A 12,488-nucleotide genomic window follows, 5' to 3' on the forward strand; every position below is an offset into this window, starting at 1 on the left:
GAAAACATTGTGAGACAACAAAAGACCCCGCGCGCCGGCGACACGCATTGTGAAGTCACACATGCTTCGAACAGCTCATTGTATGGCACCCGCCTCTCACCTCACACAAAAGCCCACTATGCCTTTCCCACGTACAGACTATTTATGGTGGATAAATAAATAAACAGTTCAGTCTAAAAAGTGAGATTTCGAACACCTGTCTACCGGAGTGTGAATATTGCAAACATACATACTGGTTCATCGATGGGGGAGCCGGCTTTTTGGAATGAAATTTACGAGCACTGAACTAGAATTTGAAGGACTCTGGGGTTGATTTCGCAATGCAGCTACATTATGTGTCAAATATCCGCACGCGTGATGGCAATGGTATTGCATCACCGCAGTAGACTCACACTGCATGCATAATGTATAGGACGATCAGCTGTTCTTTTTACCGGTCTTGAATGACTAGCAAAGAACAACTGACTCCCCTAATTTGAGGAGAGTTCACCTGAACTGTGTCTAATTCCAAGGTTTTTTGTATTAAGGAGATTGTTCCTTACGTGACTGCACGCAATCGAAGACGAATTAATTGGCATGTGAGTATATTTCACCGGGTCGTATCCCGCTGTACCTACCGGACAAAATGCTGTATTTGACGGCGTATAGCCCATAGGGAGTTCGCTGTGACCGCTAATCGACGCCGTGAACTTTGCTCGCTGATAAACCAGGAACCCTGGTCCATGGATAATAAAACAACACACGGGACGTCACTTGGAGCTTTTAATCTCTCCAGTACCATGTTTATGGTTGATAACTCTGTTTCTAACGGTATTCCGTTTGCTGTAAAAGAGAGTGGACTATAGACTTGGCGTGCAGTGACTTGAGGCGACCTCTAGAGCAAACATCAGGCCGTCACGAAATCAGCTGATCTAGCTCGGTCATGCTTTAAATATTCTTCCATCAAATTGAACTCAAAGGTTCTGTCAATACAGGTTGTTGCTTGGATTTGTACATCCCTGTGCTTTGCGGACACACACGAAGTGTGTTTTCTTCATTGAGTAAAGTCACTAAAGAAAACAAGTTCGCTAGGTATTGTGGATTAAAACTACATCTGCATACAATTGAAGAAGCGCCACCAGAACGTCACTACGAGAACAGTTCATGGTCATGTAAAATCGATACATCATATTGTCTGCTGAGAAAGTTTGTGAGAGTAAATGGACGTTACTTCATCATCATTGAGTGTTCAATAACTTTGTTGTCTACTGAACAACACGTCACGGAAGTTTACGGGGAAACAAAGCTAGGGAACAATCATTGTCTGTTAGAAATCGATGTCCCAATGAACTGATGTCAAAGATAACAACAGATAGCACATAAAAGAAGGTACGGATTTAAGTGTCATGGTCATGAATGAATTGTGTTTTGCGATTCTGTTTTGACCAGAGGAGGAGCATGTTTTGACAACTGGTTTGCCTCATGTCGTGTGTATAAACGGCAGTTTGTAAACCGTTTTTTTTTTTTTAAAGTGACTGCAACTTTTTCTGAGGAGTTCCCAGTTCCTATGTGGTTTTGTGGAGTTCATCCTCGTCGTGGCCTAAATTTGGAAATTGTTCTCCCAGTTTTTCCCATGTTTTCTCTACACACGCAGGAATTACATCCACATGTAAAGACGCGTGCATAAGTGACCAGTCATAAATTCCAAATGCGAGTGGTGTGATAATTTGTTGCCTTATCAAGTGTCAAAATTACGCAATCGGACGGAGACCGCAGCGCTATCAAATTAAGGTCACGAAGAAAAATAGACTTCCACAATTCGACACCGGAGAGGAGTGTTATTGCCCATTGTTCTGTTTGTCGTGGTGGGGGAACTTTCTCTTCTTGTGGTCATTTCAGCGAAGTGGGCATCAAGGTTTGGAAGTTTGGATTGTTGCATCTTACTGCTCCATGGTTGCATGGATTGTGACACAGGCTTAAAGTTGGTCAACTTAGGCCACCCATGGTAGGAGCGTCATGCATGAGGCTATGTGAAAAAAGGACAGTCCTACTATTAGTTGATAGATTATGTTCAGTATTAATAGTGACCTCCAGATCATAGCCTGAGCTCTGGTTTATAAGTACAGCTGGATCGTCCGACAAGAATCAAAAGATACAGTTTTAAAATTTGAGCTTGCTCGCAAGTTCCAACTTTGAATTTGACGGGTACAGAGAAAACAACTTCCAACATGGGTCGGCAAAGGTCTAGGACAGACAGCGGCGAGATGGAAGTGGACATGGACAAACTGAGGAGGCGCCGTGCCAGTGCCTTCATCATCCCCAAAGATGGCGGCTGGGGATGGGTTGTCTGCCTAGCCTCGCTATGGACTAACGGCACCATCTTTGGTATTATTAACTCATTCGGTGTCATGTATGAGAAGATCTACGAAGAGGTCGAGGGAGCCAACAACTTCAAGTTGTGTAAGTTAAACTTTTATTTTCTTGTTTATTAATGATTCATCTATACAACAGCTCCATGGCCTAACCATGTAGGGTTCTTATCCCCCCATGGCTTAACGTAGGACTAATATCTATTTTAGTATCTCCTAATAGGACTAGACTATAGTCCTAAGTTTAGGAGTATAATAGTCCTATATCGACCCCTCTGGTCCCGCATGCTAGCCACTGCACAAGTTTATGATGGGCCCAACCCTCGACAACGCAGCCCCATTGGTTTTATATCTCGCTCGACTAAACGATTAAAACTTGAGCCGAGGTTAAAGTTTAAAATGATTTATGTAACCATGGCGGAAATCAGTCGTTAGTGATGTTCTAGCTTCAGTTCTGACAGTTTACACACGAAGAATTCCAGTCATAATATAGGGGGGCCCGCACAAGGGAAAGGGTTCGCCAGTTATTCTCTAGGGTCTTCGACAGTTTTTCTAGAACACCCATGGCGCCTTGTTGAACACCCAAGGTGGATAATGTGCGAATTATAAGTCTAAATTTTTATTAGGGGGTTTCCACCATTTTTTCCCCCAGAGGGTCTCTTGTGGAAAAGTTTCCTTTTTCAGGCACTTTTATGAATATGAAATTCTCCATAAGATAATATGGCGTTAGTGTAAACCAACACCCTTTTACTATGGAAATTTCCACTTCTAAAGGTCCATGTTTCAATTGGGCACATTGGGGGGGGGGGGGGTACGTGCCCCCCCGCGGCGCCCTCCCCCAAGATACGCCATCACTGATTTCGAGATAAGTTGACAGCATACTTATTTACTCTTTAGTATTCGTTTAGGTTTGGGCAAATTTGTCTGTATGGCCCTCCCCTACACCCAAACCAAACAGAGCACTTTAAGTATTAAAGGCACTGGACACCTTTGGTAATATTGTCAAATACCAATATTTTCACTTGGTGTATTCCAACATTTGCATAAAATGACGAACCAGAACATTTTGGCTCAATTGGTCGTCGAAGTTGCAACCTTGCTGCACAAATTGTGCATTTCATATGCCTACACAAAAAGGGCTTCAGGCATGGAAAGTCTTTTATGATTAATATTGTGTGATTAATATTATTACATCTTTGTCAACAACTACGTTACGAGGGAGCCGTTTCTCACAATGTTTTATAGTACTATCAAATAGCTCCCTCCTTTTCTCATTGCCAAGTAAGTTTATTTAATTAATGCTAACAATTAGTTTGATAAATACCAGAATTAGGCCCAAAAGAAGTTGTTATCCTTAATTCGTGGAGTGCCTAAACAGTCAACTGACAAGAAGGTTTTTTTCTCATACCATGCCCGGTGTGTGAACTTTCTTGGTCAATAAACGATTATTGCTGATGAGTGAGGTCACACGAAAAATGCCCAGGGTATCCGTGGAACGCGCGTGTGAAGCCGATATCAAATAAACCATCATAACCCCGCGTTCAAGATAGTGGTTAGAGCATGGATCAGTGGTTAGAGGCACTGTTCACTGTTGGCAAGTACTCAAAATATTTCTGGTAACATAAAAACTTACTTGCTTACGAGCAAATGGAGAGCTGTTGATAGTATCAAACATTGAGGTTTATATAACACATTGTGAGGAACGGCTGCCTCTGAAGTAATGCAGTTTAAAGGAGGTAATTTCTCACTCAACTATTAAAATACTTCAGGCCTTAAGTCCTTTTAAGGCATCTGAAGCACATCAGGGTGATTTTTTTTTCTTTCAATCTTGCAAGTTTGATGACCAATCGAGTTCAAATTTTCCCAGGTTTTATATTTTATGCATATGTGTGGGATACACCAAGATAGATAAATAGTGGGTCCTATTTGACATGTACAAATCGTCCTGTAAGCCACAGCGCGGTCCCGAATTCTCTGCTGCGTGGGGATCCAATGATAAGTCACTCTACCAATTTTATGATATCCTCACTAAAACAATGTATTCGTCTGCCCTTTACAGCGAGACCTTTGAACAGTAATCACTACACTGTACATGTGTATAGATAAACATTTAGATCGTTGGCGTCACTCTGACGTCATAACTGTCACGTGATCGAATGATAGCCCCATTTTATTTAGTGATGCCGAGTGGTATAGTAAAATCGTAGCCAACCTATAATGTGCACGAGCCTTGACCCCTTTTTGAAATCTGAGTGATGCTGTTAAAGTGAACAAATATTTATTTTGTCCAATTCGGGACTATCGCTGCACTGTAATGTGAAACCAATGTGCTCTGAGAGAATAAACAATGCATGTCAAAATTGTTTATCGTGTGAACAGTTGACATTTTCAGGCCAAAGAATAATCATCTTTCAGCCGCCAGAATCCTCCTCAAAGCTTAAAGGCACTGAACACCTTTGGTTATTGTCACTTTATAGTTTTTCACAACATAAAATGCATAATAACAGTCTGTGAAAATGTTGGGTTCAACTGGTCATCGAAGAAAATTACGAAAGAAAAAATAGTAACACTCTTGTTGCACAAGTTTCTCTGCGCTGCGTGCTTTGAGATGCTTGATAAAAAAGCTTCAAACCTGAATTATTTTAATATTAATCTTAAATGATAAATAACCTCTTTCTCATATTATTCTAAGTTACTTCAGAAGGAGCTGGTAACAATTATCAAAGGTGTCCAGCTTTTAAGAAAAGCCCTAAAATTGGCTCTCAAATTGTGTAGTATAGAATATCAGGGCCTATACCCGTAGTCTTCAAGGGGCCACAGAATCCCCTGCCACACCGGCAGTAAAATATCATACGAGGACATCATTTGATTGGCGCAACCAGCAAACAATACACTATTGTATGTCATGTAATAAAGTCACTAATCGTTTTATCATTGTATTATAATCCGTATTAGTATAGCACTTTACATAGAGATTACAGTGTCGTTATATGCAAATACCTGATACGCGTTTACGCCCCCTTCATCATAAGCCACGCCTACTTGGTACTTTTCCACTTGGCTCGAGAATTTCATAAACTCATTGCAAAGATTTTCTGAAACCTTGCGCCTTATTTTGGGTAAATGCCAATAGTGTCCAGCGCCTTTAAATGGTCCCTTTCTATTATACCGAGGTGCTTTCGAATTCACGTTATCGTGTATAGCATCATGACCTACAACATGTCCACTTTGTCCGGGTAAACTGTTGTTAAGAAACACACCAGAAAGTTATACAAATTTCGGTAAAATTAGTAGGCCTAGACCCCCCCCCCCCCCCCAAAGTTACGCCACTGTTCGAGGGCTTTCTGTAAACTAAAAAAAAAGCACGTAATCACACAATTTACAACAATTCCAGCACATCCTTAAAATAATCTTTTGTCTAGTTATAGAAACTCAAGTTAAAAGCAAACCCCCAGATTAAATTTAAGTGTTTATTCAACTTCAGCAAAAAAAACCCAACACACCAAACTTGTTATTAATGTCAATAAACTTCATTGAGTTTCGAGTATTTCACGGTTGTTTTTTACAAGTTGACGTCGTTTGTTTGAACTATTTGAAGAACCTTGTATAACCACGTCGAGAGATAACGGCCTCTCAGTGGCGTTTAAAGTCCGATTGGCTAAGTTGTTATGCAGGATTACACACCGATGTTTAAAAATACATTGTCCAATTTCAAAGAGTTTCTTGACCCACTGACCCAACAATTGTTATATATATTGTTGAAGGTATTTCTTCTTATCAAAAACAAGAAAGAAATCAGCCACGTGGTACATGTAAATTTCAATGGTAATCTTATTTGGTGAGAAAAGAATCGTTTGTGTGTTCAGTTATGAAGTTGGGCCGGGATACCAGCTGGTGAAACAAGTCTTTGTGCATACTGGTTAAAGCTATAATATCCTGAACATCTGACGTCACAATGTGAGGCTAATGAATTATACTTAACACAAGTCTTGAGCGTACGTCCAGAACCGTACAATATTACGTTTTGACCTCAATTGATTTCACACGAAGATTCGCAGTTAAATCCTAGTAGTACATCACGTATTATATTACATAAAATAAAACAACACGCTGCAGCTTGTTCAACTTTGGTCGAGGCTAAATCATTCCACATCAAAGGAGATAAAGCAACGATTGTTCTTTTCCTTGTTCTATTCTGCAGCATGGGCAGCCTCACTCTGTTCCGGTCTGACCTTCATGCTTTCACCCGTCTCCAGTATCCTTACGGACCGGATCGGCTGCCGAGCAGCCGGAGTTATCGGAGGAGCCCTGGCGTGTGGCGGTATGATCGCCAGCTCTTTCGTAACCCGGATTGAACTTCTCTACCTCACGTACGGCGTCATGGTGGGTTCCGGTTTCTCCATAGCGTACACCCCATCACTGGTCATCCTGGGTCACTACTTCCGGAAGAGGATAGGTCTGGCAAACGGACTCGTGACCTTTGGGAGTGGTGTCTTTACCATCGTACTTCCCATCGGGTTGAAGGCGATTCTAGAGAGCATCGGGTTGCCGAACACGTTACGGGTCCTAGCCGGGTTGGCCTTTATCATGACGCTGGGGGCGATAGCCTTCCGGCCCGTACCACTTCCGGCAAACTTTGACCTTAAGATATTGGAGAGCTTAGCAGAGTCGGCACCGCACGGGAAGCCCGCCCTCAAGAACCTGTTTGGGCTGATGGATCTGCTTGATTTGCACGTCTGGAAGAAGAGGAACTATAGGATATGGGCAATCGGAGTGCCAGTAGCGGTACTGGGATACTTTGTTCCTTTTGTTCATTTGGTAAGTAAACATAATTTTGTTTTGCAACACTGGATAGTGCCCCCAAATTACAGCTCACTGTATTGGCCAATGAGCAACCTTGTTTTGACCTCTAGCCAATAGGGAGCCCTTCTCAAATGACGTCATGTGCATAATATGTATACAGAACAATGCTTGACACAAGCCAATGAACTGTCGTGAATTAATCCTTGATATACTGTTTTTTCAAGAGCACCAAAGTGCTTTCTCCTGATAACGAGCAGAGTATACTGTTCGAAACGTCGAGACCAAACCGGCTCTTTTCAGAGCCAACACTCCATCAAAAGATATTGATTGTACCCACAAATTTACTATTATTTTATAGTTTAGCCTTGCACCTAAGTCGTTATTGTTTAATTCACCAGATAAAACATGTCAACCAACTCGAGCTCGGCGGCAACCCGGCCGTCTTGATCACGTGCATCGGGGCCACTTCCGGTCTTGCCCGCCTCGTCTTCGGTCGCCTAATCGACTCGCCAAAGGTCAACAGAATCTACCTTCAGCAAATCTCCTTCCTGGTCATCGGCGTGACCTCTACACTACTTCCGGTGGTCAGGAACTTCTATGCTCTTGCTCTGATGCTGTCGTTCATGGGGATATTCGACGGCTGTTTTGTGATGCTGATCGGACCGATTGCTCTTGACGTGGCTGGGCCTGAAGACGCCTCCAAGGCCCTTGGGTTTCTCTTTTTCATGATGTCGTTTCCGATGACGGCTGGACCACCAATAGCAGGTACAACGTTTGAAACAAGTTTGGGTCGTTTATAGATTGGTAAATTTTCCAATAATTAAAGACTGTAAAAACTTGCCCTCATGCATGTGTATTCTTTGGAGTTTTACGTTTCAACCGTTCAAAGGCGATCTTGTGGTTAGTGTTTGTTTGAATATCAGTTATTTTGTCGGTACATGTCTCAATTTTTGCACCGGAACACAATCAAGCGATCTGTCAGAAGAAGCACAAAATGGTGCGGTCATTTTTGTCTTGAACATTCTTCATGCCTATATACATGTAACAGGTACCTTGCTCGCTTGGCTAGTAAATACAATTGCGCTCTAAAAGGGCAACAGTTTGTGGAATGAAGTTTTTCATCACGCTACGCGAAAATACGATGCCAATTTACCGTAATAAAATGTTCATATTTTGTTGTTTATTATAGGATTCATCTATGATAAACTGCAAGACTACACGCTAGCGTTTCTCCTCGCTGGGGCGCCCCCAATCATCGGTGCCTGCATCCTCTTTTTCGTGCGATTGGAAAAGCCCGACGACGACACGCCGCTTGATGACGTCAGCGTGGAAGAAGACACAACCGAACAATCCCGAACCCTGCTGACCAACTCGGAGACCGATGATTCGCTTGAGTACTCGCCGTACGCACGGAGGAAAATCACGGTACTGGAGAGCGGCGCGAACGCGCTGCCAGCCAAGGGGGAGGAGGAAACTCTTCCACGGCCTATTCTCTCCGGAAAGAACGGTGACTTGCCGAGAAACGTTTCGTCCCCCGCACTGCTGCCCAGCGAGCGGTCTGGGCTCAACGGACTACCGGGGATGAACGGCAAGATGCCCCGCTTGGGCCGGCGGGTCACGTACGGTGAAGTTGTTTTCCATGGAGAAATTGAAAACTTGAGACCGTTACCGAATCCGACAAGACTGTTAGTATCGGAAAAGGTTTCAGTGGTTTAAGTAACAGTTAAACAGAAGTACCATAACACTATCGTGAACTTATAAAACCAGACACGCCATTCAGGTCCTGGCGGATTGATGGAGATGTCACCGCAAGGTTCCCATCCCACCGTTATCAGCGTCGAGGGTATGGTTCAAAGAGTGAAGCCCGAATGTGAATGCGATACTTGTTTGGACGTCGTAATAATTCGCACAAATTAATAAAAATCTTTGGACACTCATCTACTTATCGTTTTAAACGGGTTACATGTAAAAAGGTACTGCTCTGTGTTTCATTTCGTTTGACTTGTCCCTTGGTTAACTTCAATATTATAATACTTTCTTTTGAAGTACCCTTAGTCCTGCGTTGCAGATATTGGACCATTTCATCAGATGGATAAGATAATAGTTGTGTAAGCTATTTGAACAACTCAATTATATTTTAATGAAAATTATGTTCAAATTTAATTATTTATTATTTTCTTTTGTACATTTTACAAATTAATTTTGAAACATTTAAAATTCATTACTTGTTACGTTTTAGATTTTTGACAACATTTATCGATAGGGCATTTTTCGAAATCACAATCCCACATCTTCAGTTTTGGGCTCCGTTTCAGGTCCCGGCCAGTTATTTTTTACAAAAAACATGCGTTTGTTACGGCACTTTAGGCGAACGGAGTCTAATGCACTGGAGCCCCAGGCCGCATACGTGGTTTCGAAAAGGCCCCTTTTAATGTCTTCTACGGCGCCCAAGGCGTCCTCTTTGAGATGATGAAAACTGAAATTGACTTAAAGTGAGTAAAACAGAAAAGGTGATTAATGACTGGTTTGTAAAATATTTGATGAAGGTAGTTATGGACAGATTAAGAACCCGGCTTCCAGTAAAGAATGCTTATTTTGTTTACAACGATTTTCAAACAAAATCATTTGAGTTCGTATGGTACGAAAAATGTTCTGGGTCTTACTCCCAGACGTGCTACAATGTCTTTAATGTGTAGGGCCCTGACATAATGTTAGTCTGGTTTCAAAAAGTAAACAAACTGGCAGCAATTTTATTTTCTGCACTACCAAATTGCCGCTGTCGTAGTGCTTTTCAAGGGGAAATTTTTTCTTCGTAATTGACCAAAAAAAAATGGGAATCCTTAAAAATAAAATCAGGATGGCAGTTTTTAAGCACATTTCAAAAAATTGCAAACTGGCAGATATGGTTTTCTTTGAAAAAAATTGTCGTCATCGAAAAGAAATAATGTATTAAGATGGCATGGAATGTTATATACAAGGTGCACATTTTCCCCGAACTGCTGGCAGTGTCTAACGACCTGAGCCGTTGTCGTAAATCGTGATTTCGAAAAATAGGCAGGTGCACATTGCCCACGCTCTAAGCCCAGATTTATGTTGTAAAAGCAGGGCAATGCAAAATCTGTGCTTTAGTTTTTTGGGGGAAAGATTAACTGCCATACCTACCAATTGATTTTGGATAAAACATCAATGCCGAAGTATGGGTAGACTGTTATCCACATTGATAAGGGCAAGTGTTGGCTTAAGTACAATACACATTCGTGTTGCTTTTAACTGCGAATCTGGAACCATGCAAAGCCATTATGAAATGATGCGAGTTTAATGGTGACTGACGTGGGCTCAACAGCATAATCTTATCTCTGGCGTAATTTACGAGCCTCGAAGTTTGAAATAAGATTTTCAGGCAAAAGTATGTACGAAACAGGTCGATCTTAATGTGCTTGCCACCACCACTGCACATACACCTCATGCACATGACGTCATTTGGAGTAGGGCGCCCTATGGCAGGTATCAAAAGAAGGTAGCTCATTGGTTGAGCCTGTGCGTGCGAGCGTACACAGTCCATACAGCTGCATCGCGTTTTCCATTTGTTGTATCATAATTGTTGTTTTACGTTAAGATGGCAGCGGGGTGATGACGTCACTGCATTGGGTTCATTCTTGATGATGATGTACATCCGAATTCTTGAATAAAAATGTTTCGACGGTGATCAAGTCCGTATAATAAATAATTAGGAGTCTTTGTAACCCATGTGTCTGATAATCGTTACCGAAGTTGAACCACCCTGTATGAAATTTAACTATAAAAACTTTAAGTACAAAAAAATAAGTTGTCAGCACAAATTCCAAATTTTTACTTAACTTGGCATTGAAAATGAACAGAGAGTTATAAAAATTAATCTTTTTATGATGAGTATTATTATACGTAAATTTTGTGCGCAAGGAGAGAGTGTATGTGTTGCCTTAATGACAATCTCAGACAATCAAGCTTTTGCCAAATAACTTTGCTATGGTGCTATGCTATAACGTTTTTTGTTATATTTTTTTCTTTCCTTCAATAATTGTCTTCCTGAAAAATCTACGCCAAACTATTTGTCGGACTTTGTACTTAAATTAAAACAGGATTGCCTTTGCAACAATTAAGCGTAAGAGCAACATACCCAAAAGGTGCACAGCATCACCTCATGGGGATTGTCTGAAGTTTTACGATACGGTAAATCTAAAAACTGGGAGTTTACCCATTTCTCTGGTCCTTTTGGGGCATGTCCCATTTCTGGACCATGCTGAACCCGAAAACGTTTTTTTTTTAAGTTTTTTTTTAAAGTCTCTGGTAAAGGGCACGTCTATTGACGAAATTGTAAATTTGATATTGGAACGATTCCAGGGGCACCGAGGCAATTACCTCCATTGAAGTATCACTCTAAAGTATCCTATATTCGATTATGTAACTGGTATAATGTAATAGTTATATTAAAATGCACGTATCTTTCAAACTTTCAAATCCAACCCTTATTAGTATTAAAACCAACCGACTAAAGTCCACATTACTCAAGATGCATTAAGCACATCCTACGTTGCGGATCAGCAGTCAACGTTTAGGCTCCTATTTTAGTGCCCAATAATGTTTACAATTAATTTTTGCGATTGTTGTTAGTTGTGCATATTGAAATGAAACCCAAAGAAGGTAAAAATATAACTTATTTCCCTTTATACACCGAGACAGTTGTGTCGTGATTTTCGGATGTCTGGTTGTCAGTTTATTTTTGTCGCCCCCTAAAACCCCCCCCCCCCACCACCACCACCAAAGAGGGGGGGGGGGGGAAGTTCTCCTATAAATTATATTATAAATTTCGAAATGTAGGTGGTTGGGTCAATAGAAATATCTTACAAAAAAGTGAGACACAAACATTTTTAAAGGATTGGGGTGGGGGAGGGGGATATGTAAACAAAAATCCACCACGTCAGGGTAATATCTTGCCAGGTTGGGGGGGGGGGGGTGGCTAAAACAACATGTGGGGTCCAGGGGGTGGCTCAAGCCCCATGGGTGCCCCGTTACTGCACCCGACAGGGAGATACAACGGTCAATATCCTCTTTTCTGTTTTAACCTGACTGACCATTCAGGTAGCTAACTGTCAAACTTTGGCACGCTGGAAAATAATATGGATGACAACTGCAAGCTGGCAGAACATTGAAGTAAAATATCGGCTCATTTGAACAATTTATTTATTCTTCATTTCATAGAGGCAGAGTATAATAGTCTGGATAAATTTGGAGCGGATGGATCTGCATGATACACTGCCAGTGCAATAGTGTAAAACTGGCATCAACAAAAAAGAGGGC

General features: G+C 41.5%; 1 protein-coding gene across 1 annotated transcript; it reads left to right on the forward strand.

Annotated features, from left to right (window-relative positions):
* The first annotated feature begins 167 nt into the window (after window positions 1-167).
* LOC117296557 (monocarboxylate transporter 10-like) lies at window positions 168-10,861 on the forward strand. The gene is made up of 4 exons (XM_033779543.1): window positions 168-2,439; window positions 6,550-7,166; window positions 7,550-7,916; window positions 8,341-10,861. The coding sequence occupies exons 1-4, from the start codon at window positions 2,208-2,210 to the stop codon at window positions 8,865-8,867; spliced, it is 1,743 nt and encodes a 580-aa protein (XP_033635434.1). The 5' UTR covers window positions 168-2,207; the 3' UTR covers window positions 8,868-10,861.
* Window positions 10,862-12,488: the final 1,627 nt, after the last annotated feature.

Source organism: Asterias rubens, chromosome 11 (genome assembly GCF_902459465.1).
Source record: "Asterias rubens chromosome 11, eAstRub1.3, whole genome shotgun sequence".
Lineage (NCBI taxonomy): Eukaryota > Metazoa > Echinodermata > Asteroidea > Forcipulatida > Asteriidae > Asterias > Asterias rubens.

Excerpts from the sequence above, each read along its gene's own strand:
- LOC117296557 (XM_033779543.1), top strand. The coding sequence starts at position 2,208 with ATGGGTCGGCAAAGGTCTAGGACAGACAGCGGCGAGATGGAAGTGGAC. Across the intron at positions 2,440-6,549 it reads AGCCAACAACTTCAAGTTGT|CATGGGCAGCCTCACTCTGT; the intron begins GTAAGTTAAACT and ends TCTATTCTGCAG. Across the intron at positions 7,167-7,549 it reads TTGTTCCTTTTGTTCATTTG|ATAAAACATGTCAACCAACT; the intron begins GTAAGTAAACAT and ends TTAATTCACCAG.